This window comes from Elaeis guineensis, chromosome 10, assembly GCF_000442705.2.
Source record: "Elaeis guineensis isolate ETL-2024a chromosome 10, EG11, whole genome shotgun sequence".
NCBI classification, from domain to species: Eukaryota; Viridiplantae; Streptophyta; class Magnoliopsida; order Arecales; family Arecaceae; genus Elaeis; species Elaeis guineensis.
Genome location: NC_026002.2, coordinates 21,661,246 through 21,686,307, shown reverse-complemented (window position 1 = coordinate 21,686,307; position 25,062 = coordinate 21,661,246). Strand labels below are relative to the sequence as shown.

Here is a 25,062-nt window from a genome sequence, read left to right as displayed (position 1 = left end):
ATTTGTATAATCCCTAGAGTATTTGTCAACATTTTAAATGATCTACATACTTCAGAAACCAATCAAATCTTATTCATAGATTATTTGTTTTTGTATGCCTGTATACATTGTTAGGTAGTACATTGCTTATTATTGTGCTTTTGTTAAGATGCATCCTCATATGCATTCCGTTAATATGCATCTCTATAGTCCCGACAGTATATATCCTTTTTTAAAATGATCACTAATCTTTAAGGAATACATTTTAGTCCTCGGAGCATTGGTGGATATGTCTTCCGACATGTTTTCTATCATAATTCATCATGGTAGGAATTTCATATTCGGACCTACTGTAACATATGTTGGAAGGCAAGTTTCGATTTTTGACAATGTGGAACCTAATAGAATCTCTATTCCGGGGATGGAGAGCATGTTGAGGGATATTGGGGTTTCTGATTTTTCTCAATTTTACTATGTCAAGCCAGAAAAAGATCTAAGTAATGGATTGAAGTTCATTTTTGATGATCAAGATGTTTTAAACATAGTTTTAGACATTCCTCCAAATGGTATGATACATGTTTATGTGGAATATGAAAATGAAGTTGTAAATGATCAACAGAAAGCTGTGCCAGAGCCAATGTAACAGGAGGCACTGCAGCTTTGTTCAATTGCCGAACCATTGCTCAATTTAGAGTGTGCCTATTCATTTACATGAAAAACCTGTTAAAAAAATGGGGATATTAGGACTGAAGGCAGTGAGCGAAGTGGGGCTGAACAAAGTAGAAGTGAGAGTGATAGAAGCATTAATTTAGATGACCTATGTGACAATGACTATGTGGGGAGTCATGATGAGGTAGTAGAATTTAAGACTGAAGAGGTTGAACCTAGGGCTGAAGAGGCTGAACCTAGGACTAGATCATCTGAACCTAGGGTTGAAGAGGTGAAGCTAGCAAGATGTTTCCTCAAAATATGCAAAATTGCAAACAGTGATGAATTAGATTCACATGAATCTTCAGATGAGAAGAGAGATGATACATTTGATGTTTTTAAAGAGAAAATTGATTTGAACAATGTTCAATTTAAGTTGGGCATAAAATTCAAAAGCTTCGCCATCCTGAAAGCAGCAATAAGAGAGCATGCAATTAATGAGGGCCGCAATGTCAGGTTGGTGAAAAATGACAAGATGAGGGTAAGAGCAATATGCCATAACAATTGTAGGTGGAAAATGCATACTTCTTTGATGCAAGATGGATCAACTGTACAGATTAAGTCTTATCATGATGAGCATATTTATTGTAGAAAGGTTTGAAATAGGAATATGAAATCAAGTTACCTAGCCAACAAGTACGTTGAAAGATTCAAGAGTCAGCCCTCTTAGAAGCCAAGTGAGTTGGTTGTGCAAGTTAGAATTTGAATGCACAAATATTAAGATCCCAAGCTTATTAAGCAAAGAGGAAGGCTATGGAGATGATCCATGAAAATATTACAGAGCAATACAGCAGATTATGAAATTATGCTGAGGAGATTAGGACAAATGAAGTTAGTACAGTGAAAATGTTTCTTGATACACAACAACCCAATGGTCCACCAATCTTCAAAAGATTTTGTCTATTTGCTATTTATAAGCAAGATTTTCTAGATGGTTGCAGGCCCATAATAGTTTTAGATGATCGTCACCTCAAATGACCTTATTTAAGACAATTAATTGCTACAATTGGGATTGATGGAAATGATGGTAATCTAGGCTATTGTTGAAGCTGAATCCAAAGACAGCTGGTCTTGGTTCTTGGAGCTTCTTCAACTTGATATTGGCTCATACAGGGACAAAGGATGGACATTCATATTTGACCAACAGAAAGTACCATTACAATTTACATATTTGCATTGGACAAAGATTATTTTATTTATGATAGTTTGTGTTAGTCATATTTCATGATTTTGGTAGGATTTGCTACCTACATTTGATGATCTACTCCCAGAGGTTGACCATAAATTCTACGTACATAATATGTTTGCCAATTTTAAGGCAAAATTCAAGGGATTGGTACTCAAGGATACCTCATGGAAGGCGGCAAGAGCTACTACAGGGGTAGATTTCGAGTTTCAAGTAAATATGATGAAACCTGGGAAGCACAGATACCGATACGCGGTAAGAATATTTTATGGTACAGGTATGCCGATACGGCAAAAATTGAAAAAACCACGATACGAATACGGCTAGATATTTTATATTTTTATTAATATTTAAATATAAATAATATTTCAATATTAATATAAATATATGAAAAAACTAAATCATATATATAATATTCGAATATTAATAAAATTAAGTTCTCAAATCTCTACTAAATTTATAAATATCATCATAAAAAATAAACACTTGCAATTAACGAAAAGAAAAAACTAACAGTCAAAATAAGTAGAAAAAATCAAAATAGTAAATCTTGATAATCAAGTGATAATAGTTTCAGCTGCTTCATTCTCTGCATCATCAACAAAAAGCTTCTTCTCCACATCTGGTTCATCAAGGGTCAAACTTGCAATCTCAAGAATGTAAAGATAGGAGTACCGATGCAGCACCAAAAACGTACCCGATGCTGGTACATGTCTGAAATAGGAATATAGGTGCTTCATAGGATGGAATAGATTGATTCAGCTGTGTATCAATGGTTGATGGCTATTTCAACAACATTCTGATCCAAACATGCATTTAGGATATGACCAAGATGTAATATGTTCCTAAACAATTTGTTTGAAACTTTTAGCGCTTACATCTTGCATTTTACGGATAAGCCAATAGTACAAATGCTAGAGATGATATGCAAGACTATGATGTCAAGGACAATTAAGAAGAGAGAATGGATACTCAAATACAATCATCCAATTTGTCCTAACATCATGAAGAACCTGGAGAAAAACAAGGAAATTTCAAGATATTATCCAGCAACATGGGTTGGTGGCAACATGTATGAGGTTGAACATGATCTTAATCAGTATGTTGTGGATTTGGATAAACATGAATACAGCTGTTTCAGATGGCAATTGACTGGTATACTTTGTGCACATTTGATATAATGTATGTACTTCTTAAAACAGAGGCCGGAGGACTTTGTGCATATTTACTTCAATAGAGATACCTATTTGAGAACATACTTCCTCCAACCACTTAATGGATAGAATGTGTAGACTAAGACTTAGTCCTCCACTACCTCCAATAGTAAGGAGGCCATCTCGTAGGCCAAAAAAAGCAAAAAAGAGATGTAGATGAACCACAACACCCCATTCCAAGTAGAATAAAAAAGACAAACACAAGGATAAGATGTGGAAGATGTCATTTATAGGGATATTACTCAAGGATTTGCAGAGGACAAGCAGTGGGAAGTAATCCAAGACACAGACAATGAACCAGTAATACTTCTACTTTGGCACATGAAAGCCAAGGAGAAGGGAGCAGTAGTGGGAGATTTATGGGATTTAGGCTTGCTTCAGAGGATTATGGCACGCATGTATGTCAAAAATAAAATATTTCACATCAACAATCAAAACAACGCATTAATCAATTCATTTTGGTACCTTACAAGGATCTACCTCTACTAGATTTGGTGCTCCACAGATGGCTAGTGCTACTGTTGATAGTAGTCATGCTCTAACAGGAGGGCTGCAGTTGGGAGGACTTGTACCGGAAGGCCTTCACTACATAAGAGTGATGCAAGCAAGGGAGCTATAGACAGAGGCATTGCTAGAAGGGCTGCTGCATCAAGGACTGGATCCACTACTGGTAGAGCTTCATCTCCTATTAGGAGGACTTCATCTGCTGTCGGAAGGGCTTCATCTTCGTTTACTGCTGGAAGGGCTTCATCTTCGTTTATGTTGCTGGGAGGTTTGGAGTTTCAGCAGAAGTTAGGGATAAGAGGGATAGAGTTAGAGGTGGGAGGGTTGGATTGCTGACGCAAAGAGGATTGAAAACCACCTGGGAGGACTGCAAGGGGTACATCTACTAGTAATGGAAGTGCTAGACCTAATTCATCAACTGCTTAAGGATTTCATAATATTGTTTGCAATAGTTGTAAGTGATGGGCATATCATTTTTTGGATGTAAACAATATTCGTCTTGGCACTTTATTTTCGTGCAGTATTTTAAAAGATATAAATGATGGTCCCATTCCATTTGATGTGTTATAGAGTCAGGATAATGATTGCCAAATGATATTGTATAATGAATGGTGGTCCTGCACTATTATCAATGACAATATATTTTCAAATGTTTCATATCATGTGGCTGACAGCTTTTATGTTCACATACAAGTTAGGTTTTGATGAATTACTGTTGTAATTCCACAGAATGGCTTCTACAGTGGTATATCTCATTAGTCCATGAACTTTCTAAATTGTTTTTATTTGGTCCTCAATGTTTCTTCAATGACATATTTACTCCTACCCTGTTTTGGTTACTTTCACAGCATGACATGTATTTGTTTGCAATATACTTCCGAAAAAAAACTGACAAATTGAGCACAAAAAAAAATTCAATTGCAATTCTGGATGAGTTCATTACAAGCATCCCATTAACATTCATGACCCTCTGATAATACCCACACCAAATTCTCAAAATATATTCAAAATAATGCATCCCAAAGTCCTACGGTTGATTCTTGGCCATCAATAGGCCAATAACCAACCAAAAGAACAAAATAATTCTCCAATACATCTTCTCTTTGGCATGACAACATGCAACTTGGTCCACCATCTCATCCATTTCCTTCTTAAGCCGATTGATGACCATCTTCCCATGGAAGCAAATTTCCTCATCATACTATTCAAAATGGTCACAAGACGAATACCTCCCCCTATACAAAAGCCCTTTTGAAAGTCAAAAACATGAAAAATATCAAGTGGGGTTAGGACAAAAGATAACTCATACCCCAAATCATGGGCAACCAAAGAACCTTCGACCTGAATTTCATTTTGTCCATAAGATCCTTATTTGAGCCCATTACCCACGAAAGCAAAACCTTTCTTTCATTGTTTGAAGTCCTGGATCAAGGGGAGCCTGTAGACCCAACTATTGAACTTCTATCCATGAAGATTGCAGCTAGAGGATGGCTCACGTAAAGAGAGACCCTTGATTTCATAAGACAACGAGATAAAAATGAGAAGAAATAGGGTTCCAAAAATAAGACATACATGGAACCAAGACTCGCATAGACCTAGGATGCATACCTGACTTCGATGGGGAAGAAAAATGTTGAAGATGATGGGGAAACGAAGAAATCCGGACCAACAAACCAATGAATGCCAGACTATCGGGTAGAACCACGGTGAAAATCATCCCTCTTGTTCGAACTAGAGAAGAACATGGTTACAGATTGGAGGAGAAGAGGATATTATGACATTAGGGGTTTTGGCCAAGTCTGCATCAATTTTTTTAAAATATTTAAAGCCGCATCCGCACTGGTTGAGAAAGGTATTCCATGTAATCGCCAGAGATTGCGACATCGGACTTTCGGTGAGAGAAAATCGCCGAAATTACACCTAAGGATAATATTAAACCAGTTCACATAGTTTGGAGACTACACTTTAGCTTTCTATAGTTTAAAGACTATTTAAGAATACCCGATTTAGTTCAGGGATCAAGAACATAAGTTATCATTTTTTTTTGGTACAAAAAGTAAATATATAAATGTTTAGTTTACCATTCTCTTTCCTAAAAAAGGCACACTTGGTAGATAAGACGTTTTCTACCCAATTAACCTCCTACGGACCTACATAGACATTAAAAGATCACATTGTGGTTTCTACATGGTAGATTAAGAGGGCATGCAAAAATTGACTCATGATAAAAATGCAAGAAATATTTGGCAGGCTTTGACACAACAAATGGATGCCTTAACACAACGCGCCCATGATAAAACTAGGCAAGACTGAACATAAAACCATACCACTTCTATAGTATTCAGGAACTTTGGTTTCTGCAAACACTGAATCGATTAAATAAGGACTTCCATGGCGGGAATTGAGACCATTTGGATTCCCCATAGCTCGAAAAAGACTAAAGGTGCTTAACTCTTCCAAGTCTTCATCTGAGGATGAGTGTAAGTTTTGCGTTATCTTTGTTGGATGTCTTACTAAAGCGAAAGTGGAATTCCCCCCTTTTTCCTTTCCATTCACCAGAATCTCTTCCATTTCATCTAATTTTTCCAGATCTTCCTGTTTTTCAGAACAAAGGGAATTCTATGGTTGATCCCTCTTACTCCTGTTTAGTCTCCTTCATTCTGGAAGTTGGTTTGCATTGCTTTCTTCCTCACTTTCTCCCCTTTCTTGAAGTATCTTATAGTGTGACACAAGGCTTTACTGTTGAATATATGGAAATTTTCATAAAGCAACTGCATTTCATCAATCATATTTTGCTTCTGTGTTATAACAAGGTGGTTAGTGATGCACTAAATAACTCGATGATGCCATTGATAACATCCTTTCATGATAGAGACCTACAAATGTACCATTGATGATTTTTGACGTAATGGAAGGAGAGTTAACATGTTAGGTGATTTGTTCATCTGCAAATTGGTCTATTGAGCAGATTTCACTAGGTCTCCATTTCTTTAACTAAAAAAAGACCTTTGAACACCATTTACTCTTTATTAAAATTCTGCGAATTAACAATACACGTAAAAAAAAATTCTTTCAAAGAAACCTAATAGAGAAAATATAATGATGGAATGCATGAATTCATTAGATCAATTTAAGAAGAGTATGTGGAAACAGAGAACACATCTTCAGCCTCAAGCTGTTGGGAACCAAGTTGGAAAAAATTATGGGAATCAGGTGAAGAATAATGTTGGAATATTATTATATTTGGAAAGATATATTTGGAAAGCATGACAATTCCTCCACTGGATATTTGGAAAGCATGACAATTCCTCCATAAGAAAGTATATTCATTTCTCCATCAACTCCACCATCCTTGATTTTGTATCATTTGAATTTTTTCTTTATTTATTTCTTACGATCCTGGGATTGTATTTTTTCTTTATTTGTTTTCTACAATCATGGGATTGTATTTTTTCTTCATTTCTTTCCCACAATCATGAGATTTTGTGAAGATCTTGGTGCATTATATATATTTGTAAACAATGCAATAGATGAATAAGCTTCACCTTTTTTTCATTTGACATGGTAGCAGATCCTAGGAGAAAAAACCCTAGCCATCCTAACCTCTCCAGCGGTGCACTATCCCGTTGTGTCTCTCCACTAAAATGCAACCTCTCTTGAGCATTATCTTGTCCTTTCCCGTGTGTGGGTCCCCCTTCGTAACTCGATTTCCGCATGAACAGAAACTTTCCAATTATTTTCCGCGTCTCTCTTCGATTTGGAGCCTTTTTATTGTTGCTACTATTCCTTGAGGTATTCATAGATTTTTCTTCAATCCAAGTCAATATATCAGCATCTTCGAACCCGTCTTCTTCGACAAAGCTAAATATTTTCACTTCCGCTTTTTCTAGTTCACTTGGCCCATGTCAAACGACAGTAAGCGGACAAGTTAGAGGCTAAATCATTTAAGATTCGTTTTATAGGATATCCTAAAGAATCCATGAGATACTATTTCTGTCTTTCTGATAATCACAATGTGATTGTGAGCCATCATACCGTCTTCTTGAAAAAAAAATTTATCCAAAATGGAGGCAGTGGAAGAAAGATTGAGCTCAAAAAAAAGATCTTTGAAGAAAATCGAGTCCAAAAATCTGAACCCAGTAATGAGCTAGTAGATGTGGTACCTCCACCTTATAGATCAAGTAGGATCTTCTTCCATCCTCCTGAAAGATACTTAAGTATTCTTACAGAGGATCTAAAGAAAACGTTCCTTGTGGGAGATAGAGACATTAGGAATGATCCCAAGACCTACGATGAGGCGATGTTAAATGTAGACTCCGAAAAATGGATGAAAGCGATGAAGTCAGAAATTGACTCCATGCATTCCAACCAGATTTGGACCTTAACAAATCCATCTAAAGGTATTGTACCTATTGGGTGTAAATGGATCTATAAAAAAAATTGAATCGGATGGTCAGGTAGAGATCTATAAGGCAAGACTGATTGCGAAAGATTATAGTCAACGCGAAGGTATTGACTATTGAAAAAAATTTTCGCCCATGGCCATGCTGAAATCTATTCGGGCTCCGCTTGCGGTTACGGCTTTTCATGATTATGAAATATGGTAGATGGATGTGAAACTACTTTCCTAAATGGATATCTTGAAGAAGATATCTATATGAAGCAGCCTATGAATTTTACATCCAGTGATGGTGATCATAAGATCTGCAAACTGTAAAGATCCATATATGATCAAATAAACATCTCGGAGTTAGAACGCTCGCTTTAATGATGTGATCAAAATATTTGATTTTATAAAAAATGAGAAGCGTTTGTGTACAAAAAGATCAGTGAGAGCACTGTCACATTCCTCGTATTGTACGTGGATGACATCCTCTTGATTGGAAATGATATTTCCATGCTGACATCGGTCAAAGTATGGTTGTCAAAAGAATTCACCATGAAAGACCTAGGAGAGGCTTCCTACATTCTTGATATAAAGATCTATAAGGATAGATCTAGGAGAATGATAGGACTCACATATGTACATAGAGGTGCAGAAGAGGTTCAGCATGAAAAACTTCAAAAGGAGTCTCTTGTCCCTTAGACATGGCATTCATTTCTCTAAGATGTATCCTTACACACTTGAGGAGATCCAACGCATGAGCAAGATCCCTTATACTTCGGTAATAGGGAGCCTCATGTATGCCATACTGTGTACACGAAAAATATCCCTTGCCGTGAGTGTCACGAGCAGATATCAGGCAAATCCAGACAAAGAGCATTAGATTGCTGTAAAGAACATCCTTAAGTACTTGAGAAAGACTAAGGATTTGTTTTTGATTTTTGATGGAGGATCGGAGCTGAAGACCACTTGATTAAGAAAGCTGTAAATATTCCTACTACTGACCAGCCCACTTGGCAAAAGATTGATGCTCAACTGTGTAGTCTCTTGTGGTCCACTATTGATCACAAACTTTTCCTTATATTCTGCCCTTATCAGACTTGCTATGATCTGTGGAAAAAGGCTAAAGCCTTATACACTAATGATATTTAACGCTTTTATACTGTTATTTCTAACATGTTACATCTTCAAAAACTTAATTAGGATATACCTATCCATATAGGCCAGATTCAAACTGTAAAGGAGCTTGCTGAACTGTTGCCTATCACTGCCGATACTGAAGCACAGGAGTAACAATGTGATAAGCTCTTTATGGTTCTCACCTTGGCCAGACTACCTCCCGATCTTCTCTGTCCATGATCAAATTCTGACTAGCCCCGCAGTACCCTCTATGGAAGATGTCTTAGCACGTTTGCTGCGTGTTTCCTCTCCATCTATTTCTGACTCTAGTGCTTCTCCCACTGACTCTTCTGTTCTTATCTCATAATCTTCCGATCGGAACAGTCATGGTGGAAGCAATGGCCACGAAGGTAACTGTCAATGACCACAGTGCACTTATTGTCATAAGGTTGGCCATACTCGAGATCGCTGTTTTAAAATGAATGGCCGGCCACCTCATACTGTGAATGTTGCCCAAGCTAGATTATTTCAGAGGCCGATTCTACCCCTAATGTGTCACTTTCAGAGGACACACCACCTCAGACTATTTTCATTTCTGCTACTGAGTATAATGCATATTTTTAGTATCAGGATGCCAAGTAGTCTACTGTTGCCTCTACTGCTCACACTAGTAATTCAGTTACTTGTTTGATGTCTCACTCATTCCTCCTTGCTTGGACCATGGGTTCTCGATTCCAGTGCCTTTGATCATATTGCAGATAATAAATATCTTTTCTCCAACATTATAGTTCTTCTTCTCTTTCTATGGTTACCTTGGCTAATGGCTCTAAAACCTTAGCTAAGGATGTTGGTCAGGCTAGACCTCTTCCCTTTTTACCTTTGGATTTTGTACTTTATGTCCCGGATTGTCCCTTTAATCTTATATCTCTCAGCAAATTAACACGTTCCTTTAATTATTTAGTCACATTTAGTAGTAACTCTGTCCTTGTGCAGGACCAGGGTACAGGACAGATGATTAACGTCGGACATAATTCACAGGGGCTTTACCACCTCACATTACCTACATCACCAGTAGTCTACACTTCTAATGCACCACCATCTCTTATCTATAGTCATTTGGGACATCCTAGTCTTTCAAAGCTTCAGGAGATGGTTCCCCATCTCTCCTCTCTATCATCACTAGAATGTGAGTCATGTCAGCTTGGAAAACAAGCATGTGCTTCATTTCCAAAGCGTGTCAATAATCGAGCTGCATTCCCATTTAATCTTATTCACACTGACGTATGGGGTCCTAGTCGTGTCAGTTTTGCTTTGGATTTTCAGTCCTTTGTGATATTTATTGATGATTACTCTCGTTGCACTTAATTATTTTTAATGAAAAATCATTCTAAGTTATTTTCGATATTTAAATCTTTTTTGCTGAAGTCCGTACTCAATTTGGTGTTTTAATTCATACTTTACGTAGTGATAATGCACAAGAATATTTTTCTGACTCTTTCAATAGCTTCATGTCTTCACAGGGCATCCTTCATGAATCTTCATGTCGTCCTACTCAGCAAAATGGAGTTGCTGAGCGTAAAAACTATCTCATTGAGACTGTCCATGCATTACTATTACATAATAATGTTCCTCTCCGCTTCTGGGGGGAGGCTGCACTTACTGCCTGTTACTTGATTAACATAATGCCTTCGTCAGTTTTACGGAATCAGATTCCACATTCCATTATGTTTCCTACCTCTTCTCTTTATGCTCTTCCTTTTCATGTGTTTGGTTGTACTTATTTTGTTCGTAATTTAACCCATGGACAAAATAAACTTTCTGCCAAATCTCTCAAGTGTCTTTTTGGGCTACTCTCGTCTTCAAAAAGAATACCGATGTTACTCTCCAGACATAAATCGTTACATCACCTCCATAGATGTCACTTTTCATGAGAACACATCCTTTTTTGCATCTCCTTCTGAGCATTCCATCATATCTGAGGTTCTTCCCATTCCCTACATTAGCCTTGGCCCTCCTGAGGACACTCCGGCTCACCCACTTCAAGTTTATCATCATCGTCTACGTTCTGACCCTCATGCAGGCCCAATTGATGCTCCTACTAACCCACTCTCTGCTCCAATGCCTATACCTACCATGGACCTACCTCTGATAGATAGTCTTCCCATTACTATTCGAAAAGGTATTCGCTCCACTCGAAACCCTCATCCTATTTATAGCTTTTTGAGTTATCATCGTCTGTCTTCACCCTATTATGCCTTTGTATCCTCTGTCTTCTATTTCTATCCCTAAAACTACCAGTGAGGCACTGGCTCATCAAGGACAGCGGGCAATGGTTGATGAAATGACGGCTTTGCATTCTAATGGCACTTGGGAGCTGGTCTCTTTACCATATGGTAAATCTATTGTTGGTTGTTGTTGGGTTTACACGGTAAAGATCGATCCTGACGGAAAGGTTGATCGACTTAAGACATGATTGGTTGCCAAGGGCTATACCCAGATATTTAGTTTGGATTATGGTGACGCTTTCTTACCAATGGCCAAGATTGCCTCTATTCGTCTTCTTCTCTCCATGGCTGCCATGAGACATTAGCTCCTTTTTCAAGTAGATATTAAAAATACTTTTCTCCATGGGGATCTTGCCGAAGAGGTGTATATGGAGCAACTGTCTAGCTTTGTTGCTCAGGGGGAGACTAACTTGGTTTATTGCCTTCATCATTCTCTTTATGGCTTGAAACAGTCTCCGCAAGCTTGGTTTGGAAGGTTTAGCACAGTCATTCAACAGTTTGGTATGGTTCGCAATGAGGCGGATGATTTTATTTTCTATCACCATTCCTCACAGGGTCAGTGCATATACTTGATTGTTTGTGGATAATATAGTTATCACAAGCAATGATCAGGATGGAATCTATCAACTGAAACAACACCTCTTTCATCATTTTCAGACTAAGGATTTGGGTCATCTGAAATACTTTCTGGGTATTGAGATGGCTCAGTTTACTAATGGTTTTGTAATCTCACAGAGAAAATATGCACTAGACGTACTAAAAAAAATTGGCATGATAGATTGTCGACCTGTTGATATACCCATGGATCCAAATGTCAAACTTCTACTTGGATAGGGGGAGCCACTATCAGACCCTGGATGGTATCGAAGGCTTGTTGAAAAATTAAATTATCTCACTATCACTCAATCAGATATCTCTTTTGCGGTAAGTGTTGTTAGTCAGTTCCTACAAGCTCCATATAATAGTCACTAGGATGCCGTGATTCGCATTCTCAAATATATTAAAGGAGCACCAGGTCAAAGACTTTTACATAAAGACAAAGGGCATATCCCAGTGATTAGCTATACAAATGCAGATTAGGCAAGATCTCCCTCTAATAGATGGTCAACATCAGGATACTGTGTTTTTATTAGAGGCAATCTAATATCTTGAAAAAGTAAGAAACAAGATGTTGTGGCCAGATCAAGTGTAGAAGCAGAATACTGAGCTATGGCATTGGCCACATGTGAACTCATATGGCTGAAGCAATTACTCCAGGAATTAAAGTTTGGTGAAGTCAAACCGATGCAGTTGATATGTGATAATCAAGCAGCCCCGCACATTGCCTCCAATCAATTTTTTATGAAAGGACCAAACATACAGAAGTCGACTATCACTTTATTAGAGAAAAGATTCTTTCAGAAATTATTGCTACTAGTTTTGTTAACTCAAATGACCAACTAGCAGATATATTCACTAAATCTCTCAGATATCCTTGAATCAGCTACATATGTAACAAACTTGATGCATATGACATATATGCTCCAGCTTGAGAGAGAGTGTTGGAATATTATTATATTTGAAAAGTTATATTTGGAAAGTATGATAATTCCTCCATAAGAAAGTATATCAATTTCTCCATCAACTCTATGATCCTTGATTTTGTATCATTTGAATTTCTTCTTTATTTATTTCCCACAGTCATGGGATTGTATCATTTCTTTATTTTTTCCACAATCATGAGATTTTGTGAGGATCTTAGTGCATTATATATATTCGTAAACGATGCAATAAATGAATAAGCTTCACCTTTTTCCATTTGACAAATAACATGTACTGGAAAACAGCCATGACAGGGAAAGCAACTCAAAAAACTAACCATGGACACACACATATATGCACACACTTGTATACATTTAAATTAATGCATAAAATAAACATATACACACATTCTTAACTGTACAATTATAATTGTTTAATGCCTAAGCCGAACATGAAAACCTATGCATGGTCAAGACCTTAACCAAAACATCTTCAAGGTTTAATCCAGATTCATGATGACCATTAATGAAGTCATTGCTATAAATTTTGTGCAGCAGGACCCTTATTTAGTAATCTACAATGCATGATATGACTAACCTGGTATAAGACTACAATAGTGGGCTTCGCACAGCCATAGAGAAATTTGATATCCAAAACTTGAAGTTCTTCAAGCCTGCGATCCATTTTTTTTTTTAAATGAATATTAAATTTCAAAATATTTTGACAAAAAAACATTATTGCAAATGTAGCAAGTGATTATATTATCAGAACAGCTGTATAAGATTAAATGCAGGCACCAGCTTCTGCAATTCCCTCTTTCCAGAGCATCTTGCTCGCCACCTGTATCGCATCACTTTCGCCCCAAATTTTTAAGAGGGATTGCAGTGCCTGGTCTATGGTTTACTCAATTAGCATAGGAACAACTACAAACAATGATATAATTGAGGATATATGCCTTACAAAGGGAAACAATATGAGTAAGTAGATCAGGCATAACATAAGCCATTGAAGAAAGAACACAAAAATGTGGTGGATGAGGACGTGTCTATTGACAAAAGACGTCAAGTGTTTGAACACCTTAGAAGCATCTGTGCAACACATATATACATATATATGGTAGGAGTTATATTTCTCCAGCTAGAGCAATTTTAAAACTTGCTCCCACTGGAAAAAAAAATGTGTTCCCCTAATAACATCCATCGATCAACTTTATTCGCCCGCTGATATTTTTGTCATTTTGACTGTGCCATTAATGCAACATTTTTCTATCATAGTTTCTTAAATCTTTTTGTTGTAATACTCAGAACTGTAAATCATTCAAAATACCCCTATGCAAATAGACCACTCGCTGCAATTTATCAGAGGTAAGAGCATCATCTTTTGGTGGGAGCAAGTAATAGACCTACTCCAGCCAAAGCCATATTATTCTCTACCCTTTGTGTGCCAGCATATATAACTACCCTTGCAAATGTACATATTTGATAATATGTTTGAATCATCTGTAGGTCTATATAGAACTAGTCTAGCTAAATATTACAAGTATCATAGCCATATATATTTAGCACAAGTGTTAACTGCTGTTATTAATCCCTTATTATTTGCACATGCTATTTATAAATTACATGAACAACTTTCCGCCTCCTAGTTGTCACAGGCAATTACTTGGGCACTTAGACAGGTGCCTAGGCATGGAAACAAGGCCAGACCACCTATGCAAAGCCTGCTCAAGCAGTCCATCTTGGGTGCCAGAACAGGGCTACATGCAAGAATAAAGCCCATTTCCCTCGGATACCGCCCTGTCCAGCACACATTGAATTGAACAGAGGACAGGCCAACCAAATTCCAAAATCACAAGCCCATTTGGTTGAAACACAAAAGAAGAGAAAGGAAAAAGAAAGGGCCAGCAACCTAGGGGAAGAGTCCCCCACTCCCATTGAGCTTGGATGAGGCTCTACCCTCTACCATGCAGTCAACAGCAGCACTAAAAACTAAATGGGAGGCTCAACCAGTGTCCAAGACATGACAGATGGTGGCAAAGCGCAAATGGTGATGAAGCTCAGACATCAACAAGGCTTAGGAGTTAGAGCAGTACGAGATCGAGGTATGTTCCTCTCTCTCTCTCTCTCTCTCTCTCTGTGTCCTCTCTAGCTTTTCCCCCTTCCTCTCCTCCCTCCTCTCCAATCCTTTTTCTATTTGTTATTGATTTATTAAACACTAAGAAATAGGATCCTCCAAGCCCCAAATCAAAATCTATTTTTCCCTTTTTCCCCTTTATTAACCATGACTCCACAAGCACTACCAGTATACAAAACTTCCAGCTTGTGAAGTTATTTTAAAGATCATGTACCTGTGTTTAGGGGAAACAAGTACTACTTTGTTCTAATTTTTCTATTTCTGCTCTGTTATGGAAAAATGAGAACTAATATCCTTAATTCTATACCGTTTCCTCTTGTATTTGTGCTCTCTTTTATATATTCTTCGATAGTAGCAAGTAGCAAAATATCATCATTTTCGATAATTACACATACATCATTACATTGTTACTGTTAATAATGACCTTGTGTGCTTGTAGGACTGATACGATTCTACATGTTGATGATATTTTTTTAATTTATGCTTGTTGTTTGTCCTTTCTCGAATTAGATTTGACAGTGGAAAAGGCTAGAACCAAGTCAAAGGAATCAGCATTCAAGTACGAATTTCGGACAGTAATTAGAGACAAGAATTCCATCAAATGGGAGCTATATGGAAACTATCATAATGTTGGAACACCAATGATCAGGAAACACTGATAGACTTGGAAGTGTCATGTTTCAAATAGAACTGAAGTATTCACTTTAGCAATGTACCTTAGAGTCATGTGCTATGGATTATTAAAAATAAAGCAAGTTCTACAAATAGATGAAGGCACAAATTATTTATGAACTCTGTACAAAATTATCTCCTAGGAGATCATCTAATTGCTTGGGCAATCACCTGAGCTATAGAAGGGTAAGCTATAGGAGGGTCCATCACCTGGCTGACCAGGCTACTTGACCACTATGGTCTCTGGTTAACTTAATGAAACATCAAAACCCCAATTCTAGAATTAATATAATTGCAAAAATAGATTTGTGAGTATACACTGAAGCAAGGATCGCCGACTCGAAACTGGACCTGTGCCAGCTGACCAACGATACGAGTTAGTATGCCCCCATATTGGATCATAGCAGGCCCTAACCAACACAGAAAAGAGGGATGAACCAGGGAAGAAAATAGAGAGAAAGAGAGGGGGAGTGAAGGAGAGGGAGGCTGGCAAAGATGCTGGCGGTGGCCATTGGAGAGCCATTGAATCCTTCAGGCTCTACTATCCTCCGTGAGATGCGAGAAGAGAGAGATGGAGAGAGGGAGGGAGGGATGGAAGAAGAGCAAGGGGAAGGCAGCGGGGAGTTCGAATTAGGGTGTATTTTTTAAAAAGCATGACAAAATGTAGGCATCGCCCCTGTTTCGAACTCGCGACAATGGTGGGGAGGTTTTGGACTGTCCGATGGCCTCCCGCTATGTTCCCATCACTCCTCTACTTTCCCTTCCCCTCTCTCTATCTCTCTTCTCGCATCTCGCAGAGGACTATGGAGCTCGAAGGCCTTAGCAGCCCTCCGATGGCTTCGGCGAGCCACCGCCGGCCTTTTCCTCTCCTTCCCTCCCCTCCTCCTCTCTCTCTCTTCCTCTCTTTCCTTCTCCCTCGCTCTATTTTCGCCAATATTTTGAATCGAACACCCGAACCATACTGGTTAGCGCCGATATGGTTCAGCACACCTCAAACCGCCTAGTTCGAGAAGGTTCAGCAAACCATGCACTAAAGAAGTATACTTACTACAACTTGCAAATCAAGCACTAAATGCAATAAATCATATGGGGATATGCAACATGTTGCATTAGACAAAACTTAAGAGCATATCAATATTTGCACATGTTAAGGCAACGCAAGAACCTTGGCATGCATTTATGAATGTAATTATGCTATCAATGGACTCAGTATTTGTGGTCATCCATATATATCCTAATGTATGCATATTTATGACATGTTCTTGGGTCTATTGCTAGATTCCACATGGTACATCCCATAACATCTCTAATACTAAATTAGGAACCACGCTAAGTGCATTTATGATTTATTTTAAGTGCATCTATATTTTATACCTATCATCTTATCTATTTATTTCACATATCAAATGCCCATAAGCCAATAAACTGGCGTTTGTCGATGTATTTACCATGTTTGCAATTCCATTCAGTTATGTGTGTGCCTGGGTAAGAAATAGCTTCTCAAAAAGTTAGGTGCCTAGAAGCTTTAATTTTAATTTATAAGTTTCTGAATAGTCCTCAAATCATCAGAAAACCCTTCTGCTGCAAAAGTCTATGTATAAATATATTCTTGAAGATCAAACTTTGTGAAGTGTAAGACACATGACAGGAATTTCTTTAAATTGCATAGCAATTAACAGACAATTCATATACTTTTCTTTCTTGGGCATCTTAAGACCTAAGTCCATACCTAGCTTTTGCTCAGCCAAGCTGGGTTACAGTAAGTTTGACCATTTCTAAGAATATAATTGTGGGTGTTTTTTCATCATGCAAAGAGGATTCGGGATTTAATATCAGTTGTCTTTTCCTATTCATATTTGTTTCTTGTTGGAAGATGAAAATTTGACAAGATTCAACTAAGAAACTTCAAGAAACTCAACCCACTTTCTTCTCCCAATTCTTTAAGACCATACAAAAACTTATAAATAACAAAAGGTGAAAAAGTACAATTTCTAATGAGAAACAAATGTTTGTGCTGACTAATATTTTACTATGATCAGCAATTCACAATCATGCTTTGCACGCATCAAATAAGTTGGAATAAATAAATATACACAGTACAATTTAATACAAATAGTTATGGAGTTACAATATCAAAAAACTATGAACTAACAATGATGCGCAAAAAAGATATGTCCGTAAAAGAAGGGTTATTCAAGGATGATCAAACAACAAACAGATGGTTCACAAATACAGTAGTATTTAATAGGGTAATAAACATAACAGAGGTGATGCATGCTTGTTCTACAAAACCATGATATGGTATCATCTTATACTAATAAAAATATTTTTCACCACCAGGACTGCAATGGTAAATAAAGCTGCTACTATTAAGGCATCAAACAGCATGTACAATGATATACAGATGAATTAATTTCCAATAGAACACTTACAAAAAACAAAGAGATACATTAATTTCTACATAAAATAATAGTCTTCCCAGAATACTTGTTAAATGGTAAATGACTATTTAACACATTTCCTGGTACCTGATGTTGAATGCTTCCTTTAGTTGTCCTTTGTTATCGAAGGGTATGACCTGGGGAAACAACAGAGAAATCAATCATCAAAAGCTTCACAGTTAGTACTCAAAGGTTCAGGATTCCTCTATTTTGTATTGCATCTGAACATTAGGGGTAAAAAAACACAAGAATTAAATGTTGCAATAAAATGAACCACTAAGTTATTATTACCTTGAACAAGCCGTCATATAGGTGAAGACCAATTAATCTACAGTCTGGATCAATTATGCCAATCTACAAGGAAGAAAAGCAATACTGAGATTGTAACTCCCATATATTAGAGGCTAAAAGGGGTAAAGAACATCCTCAAACAAATGGAAACAAGAGCATGACAAACACATGGAAACAAGAACTACCACTAAAATAATTCTATGATGCCATATGAAAGAAGAAAGTTTGGAATGATTTCCTATAATCATGCATCAATATATACAAGCACAAGACTTCTTAAGACAATGACTGAAGAATACACCAAAACATAGAGAGAATGCATCTGCTGTGATGATCCAATAAAGAATCACCCATAGTACAAAGCATCTGTTCTTTCAATCACCCAACAGACAACAATAAAATATAGCTTAAAAAAAATGTGATTGTGAATGCTTCTTTGTATGCATCTTCAAGTATGTAGAATTGTGGGGGAACATTTTTGACAAAGGAAGCTTATCACCTAAAACAATTCCTTGGTCTCTCTAACTACCAGGACAGAAAAAACTTCATTCCCTTAAAACATCCTTAACTGATATAGCTGAGATTCCATTAACGTCTTCATACACAAGCTTCCCTTCAATAAGCAATCATATTTTGATTGCACAAAAAAACCACGTGTTAAGCAAAACCTAATACCCTGTCTAATTAATTCAAATGTTGAGAGGCCTTCTAGCACTTGAAATCCAATGAGTAAGCCTAGAAGAATTATTAAGTGATTAGATAGAACAGGCATATTTCATTAAATTGCAAGTTGTAACAAGCCTCCAGCTAAGTTTGACGCATCACTCTTTCCTTAACCCCCATCTCTGGTCAGAAGCAACACACAATTGGCACCAATACTAACAGCAATGATTTAAATGTGCATCACCATTCAACTTCATCCCCTCCCAGACCGGCTAAGATTAAACCATCTACTTCATTGCTCACCAAAAATAATTGTTTCCATGGAAGCATTCATTTAGAGATGTCTATAAGTGATCCTTCACTTCCACCAATGCAGTAATGGAGCTTAGATTTAAAAAACTAGATATGATCACTGAAACAAGTATGCCCCATAAATTGTTTCCAACTCGAAACAGCTCAGAGAAGCTCTAGCTGAAACTGCACCTTGCAAGTCCAAATATATCAGCAAAAGGATTCCAATGCGCCAAATACAAGATATAGCTACCAGAGAGAAGTCCTGAATTAATCAACTCAAGGGCTTCTAAGCAAGGCTTTTTAATTTTTCGATTTTGTTGGGAAAGCAAATGAAAAGTAATTCTGTAGGAATCCAGGTTCACTGAATGTATACCTTAATATTTCCCAGTCCAACTCATATTTCTGTACCAGATAGAGAAATGAACAGAAAAAAAAGACAAGATCTTCCTTTTACCTGTCCATTATCTGTTGGGCGACCAATGCGATCAGAAACGTCTCCCATAGCTCTGCACATCACAAAAGCATGTGCTCAAATGCATATGTAATGGCAGACTACATGAATAGAAAGAACTTCTACTTGAGAAGAAGTTTACTTCTTTGTTTCATGGAAAGATTGCACAGCTTAAGAGAACATTTAAAATACAAACAGATGATGGCTAGAGTTAAATCAGAGAGAAGATGATCCAGGAAATTCATTGGCTATACCAGCTACTAGCAAAAGGACACATATGACAAAAATTGTAGACCAATTAAAGTACCAAAGCATTTCCAAAAAATTAGTCCACAGACATAACTGATATGAACTGATATGTAATGGTGATTGTGTGAAGAAAGGGCCATCTGCTGTGTAAGAACATAGAAGTGAAAAGCTTAAGATTGACATATACAATCAGACAAGTGATATAACCAGTTGGTTTCTGATATCTAAAGATCTTTCTCCTTTCCTAAGAGGTGGATACAATCCGATGGTTAGGTACCAGGTGATTTCTTACAACTAAAGATTTAACTTCTCTCCTTTCCTAAGAGGTAGATACTCGGGCATTTTCAAAGAATAAAATCTGCAGGTTATCTGATATACATACAAGGTTGACAAACTAATGTAGAGGGTGCAATTGCAGATAAATTTGCATATGATAACTATCATCAAGATGCTCGAGTAGATCAATATATACATATGGTATGTTCATACATCAACAATATAGATAGTAATTTTTGCTAGACTTGCACTATCTTCTACAAGGTTTGAAATGTGACTTCCAATTATAAAGACATAAAAGCATCACTGAAAGATATGTATTTTTACTTTTATGCACTTGAAGATAATGTTGAAGATTAAAAACTCTCTAGAAAAGCAAGCAGGAAAAAAGAAGCATGCATCTCATCTTTAACCTTGTGATGAGTTCTGAAGTCTCTGCATCCCATTGAAGAACACAAAATTTGTATCTTTCTGTAGCAATAAATAGGAAATCTTGAGGTTCCCCCTACAAGATGACAAGATCAAATAGAATCAATATAAAACCATATAGGCAAAGAAAAGTTTTACATCAAAATGTTAATAAAATAAAAGACAGATACTCACATGAGGACGGAAAAGTTCAAGTGTCGCAATTCTTCCATATATTGGAACATCCAGCATGGGCTGCAACAACATAAATCACTTTCACATGCATTTCTATCTTCTTCTTTTTTTTTTCCTTTTTTGAGAGGAACACTTTCACATGCATAGGGCAAATACTTACATCAAGGATACAAAGTGCGAGAAATAAACAGAGCAGCCATTCTTATAAACAGAAAAGCCTAAACTAAAAGAGATAATCCATGGTCAAAAGAGGAAGTAGAAAGGAAATAAATGATACATCTGTAATTAATTTGTAGGTAATATGCTTCAGTTGGATTGCAATGGTAGGAGAAATAACTGGACATATGCAATAATCAGATTCAGACAGCCATTCAACTCAGCTGGAGGAAAATGGGGAAAATATAGGAAAAAGAACTTTCATGAAATTATATACATACATGTGTGTCTACACACACACACATACATATATACATACATGTTTAGATAGATACAGATGCATATGTATATATATTCAAGGTTTTTTAAATCCCATAGTTAGAAGTGTTCCGGTTTCTCCATGGAATGAGACATCCTGCTATCCCATCCCATCCCAGTCTTGGCCAAGCATCCAGTAAATATCCTCCATCTCTCTCTCTCCTCCTTTCCTTTCGCTTTTTTTTCTTTCCTTGTTTTTTCTTTCTTTCCTTCTTTTTCTTATACCTTCCTTTCTCTTCTTTCCTTCTTCTTTATTTTCTAATTCCTTTCTTTCTTTTTTTCCTTTTTCTTCTTCTTTCTCTTTTCTTTCTTTTTCTTTCCTTCCTTCCTTTCCCTTTCTTCTCCCTTCCTTTCTTTCTTTCATTTTTCTTCTTCTTTCCTCTCATTTTTTTCCTTTCTTTCATCTTTCTTCTTTTCTTCCCACATGGATGGGTTTCAAAGTCCCAAGACTCCCAACCACATCCCAATCCCATTTTCTCACATGAGAGGGACAAGACAGCTAGGACACACGCTGCCACACAGGGATGTAAAACCTTGTACATGCGTGTGTATTTCAGATATTGCACCGAAAGAAACACTAAAAGTTGAGGTCCTTCAATATAAATTTCTCATCCAAACTCCCAAATTAGTTAATAAATATAAGAAACATGATACGTCAAAAACTATTTTTATTATCAATATTCTTGAGCTATCCTTAGACGGAACATAGACCCATATCTAACATAATTTGTGGTGAGTCAAACTTAGTCTTGGAATAATTCAATGCATGTCTATCTCTAAAGAGTTTGATAAGTATCTAAGTGTTTTGACACATATCTGGCTCGCTGACACATATCTTAGACAAATTTTTCCAGCCGAAGCAAGTGCTCAAGCAACACAAAATACAAGTAGATTTGGCAATGAAGATCAATACCTTTAAGATTCATTATTCAAGTGTAAATGCAGTACTAGCTTTATTAACAAAGACAATGGTGAAACCATTTCCGAAACAAGGAAATCAAAGGATAACAAAGTCAGCAATTCCACTGCATAATTGTTTTAAATTTCTGCATTAGCAACTATATTGGCATCCATTCATATATTCAGACATATACATGCATGCATGCATAAATACATCTCAGTATACGTATACGTATACATATACGTATATGTATATGTAAATAATGGTATTTAAATTAAGATTAAAGACAATCACCAAATAAAATCGAACACTTCTCACCTTCCACATTCAACTCAGAAGAGAACCCATCATAAGTAATTTTACCTTTCATTTCTTTTGTCAATATCTATGGATGATCAGAAGGGGCTCATCCATTGGCTTCTAGCTTTTCCTTTCATGTAGAACCAATACATGAACTCTTTGTTATGCAACTGACTCGCTTCTAGCTTTATCTTTTCTACCCTGCTTTCCTAGACCCTTCTAACAAACCACGAATTATTGTTAAGTTGTTCATGGCCAATTCTGACTGGCTGTCAAGGACCCAAATGCCATATTAGCGCATGTATCCAGACCATGAATGGAATTATGGAACTTGCCCAACATCTCTTCAACCTTGTACATTCAGATTTTTCCACTATAGTGCGTTTCACTTCAAATAAAACATCAAACTTTACAAAAATCTTTGTTAATTGCTTACTAGATAATAATTAAACAATATCCTCATCCCACATCTTCAATTTGTGCTCATAGCTTCTTCTTCAATGGGTAAAGAATATTTATAAACAGAAATGACTTAGTTACCTGTAGGCCATGGGGTGTAAGCAAATGGATCTCAATGCGAGTACATTTACTGTAAAAAGAAAGACAAAAGACTTACTTAGCAGATATACAGCAGGGAACTGTAGAATCTACATCCACAAAATTTCTAGAACAAGGAGACGCTACTAAACGATGCACAAAATTATGTATACTTGCAAGCCTAAACCTAAAAGTGCTAATAGACATCCAGCTTCAAAATTATAACTTTTGAAAAAGAAGTTGAGAAAGAGATAGAAAGGGGAGGAAGGGGACAGCGTGGGGGGAGGGGGGGGGTGTTGCGGGGGGTTGTGATGTTGTGGATAGTGCGCGCGCGAGAAAGAGAGAGAGAGAGAATTTTATTCATTGATCATTGTTTAAGCAAGAACATAAAGGAAAATACTAGATTGCCCTGTCTCGGCCTATAGTACGGAGGTAAGAAATGCCTACCACCAATTTGAGTTCTACAAAACAAATCATAAAAGGTAAATTAAAAAAAAAAAAAAAGCAAAATGCATAAATTGATATTAGGAAAATAATGAATCGCCCTTCAATAAAAAAAAGGGAATGAGATATGTACAACCCCATGGCAAATCAAAGAAAACCCTACAAATTCCGGAAAAACACCACACCAAGCCACAGTACAGATAAATGGGCGTATATTTAAAGTAAGCAATCCCGGTCCAGACCCGAACCCTAGAATCGGAATAGCCCGGATGAACCACAAGAGCTAGCAAGGGGGATCGAAATCAAACATTGAAACCCTAGAGAAAAGAGAGAGAAATTACGCGATGATGAGGTTGAGCTCTTGGGGACTGGTGAAGTTGCCGACGCAGGAGTGGGTGACGTTGGTCGGCTTGTGGGCCGTCACCACGTAGTTCCACACGCTCATCTCCGCCCCTTCCCTCGGTTGCTAGGATGCTCTCGCCGCCGCGCGTGGAGGTGGAGGTGGTGGTGGCGGTGGTGAAGGAGGGCGAGCAGGACGAGGAGGCGGAGGCGGGGATTTAGGAGGAGGCCGATGGGGCAAAGGGAGGAGAGTGCAGAAGAGCCTACGAGAGAGGACAGGCAGGAGGTACTCCCTGGGGGCTACACGTGTGATAACATGTAATAATAATAAATGCAAAGGCCAGCGCATTCGAAAACGGAGTGACTCGGGGAGTCACACGTGTGACGGTTTCTTTGAACACAGTTGGACCTGATACCCTGAACCCTAACCTGAGCCAGTCCCTTGGATTTAGAGAAAAGGTTCACCCTTGTCAACCATTTATCAAGAATGTGTCATCCATATTTTTCAAATTTACAGGAAATTAGTAATCTGACAGTGCAAACATATATTAGGGAATGAAATACGTTTGTGAATGGATTCCTTATATTTGATAGATATGTTGCACTATGCAAAATCGGAGATTTGTAATATCAATAGCTGTAAATTAAAATTGAAATGTGAAAATGAAAGAATTTCAAAATTATTATTAATCGTATAGAATTTATACAACTTTGTCAATTTATGCGGTAAAACTGGTTACATTATATAATTCAATTGATGCCAAATGCATGGAATTTTGAATAAGCTTAAACAAATAAGGAAGACAACACTTGTATAAATACGTATCAAACATTCATTTATCAATTAGTAGTTTGGGTAAACACGATCAGCCCAAGAAAATCCAAGAGAACAAACATTATTTCAAACATCATTAGCCCTTAAGACCAGCTTTCTTTCTTTTGATGTCAGACGCCATCTCTGTAACAGAACTTAGTCCTTCTCTATCAATCTTTCACTATCACTATGGAACCCTCAAGCATCTTCAGGTTAGGGTCCAAGAGATTGGGTTTCAAAATTGTTAAAAGATGCTGTCGTTTATGTCTTGTTATGACTT

General features: G+C 37.2%; 1 protein-coding gene across 1 annotated transcript in view; it reads right to left on the bottom strand.

Annotated features, from left to right (window-relative positions):
• LOC105059787 (DNA damage-binding protein 1a) overlaps positions 1-24,255 on the bottom strand; it is a 41,490-nt gene extending 17,235 nt beyond the window's left edge. Inside the window, exons 1-8 of the mRNA XM_010943227.4 lie at positions 23,971-24,255; positions 23,189-23,237; positions 20,974-21,033; positions 20,784-20,875; positions 19,849-19,900; positions 18,438-18,500; positions 18,234-18,283; positions 13,498-13,573 (exon numbers count right to left, since the gene is read on the bottom strand). Coding sequence (XP_010941529.1) covers positions 13,498-13,573; positions 18,234-18,283; positions 18,438-18,500; positions 19,849-19,900; positions 20,784-20,875; positions 20,974-21,033; positions 23,189-23,237; positions 23,971-24,074 — 546 coding nt within the window. The 5' untranslated portion in view covers positions 24,075-24,255. The remainder of the gene's footprint in view (positions 1-13,497; positions 13,574-18,233; positions 18,284-18,437; positions 18,501-19,848; positions 19,901-20,783; positions 20,876-20,973; positions 21,034-23,188; positions 23,238-23,970) is intronic.
• Between the last annotated feature and the right edge of the window lie 807 nt (positions 24,256-25,062).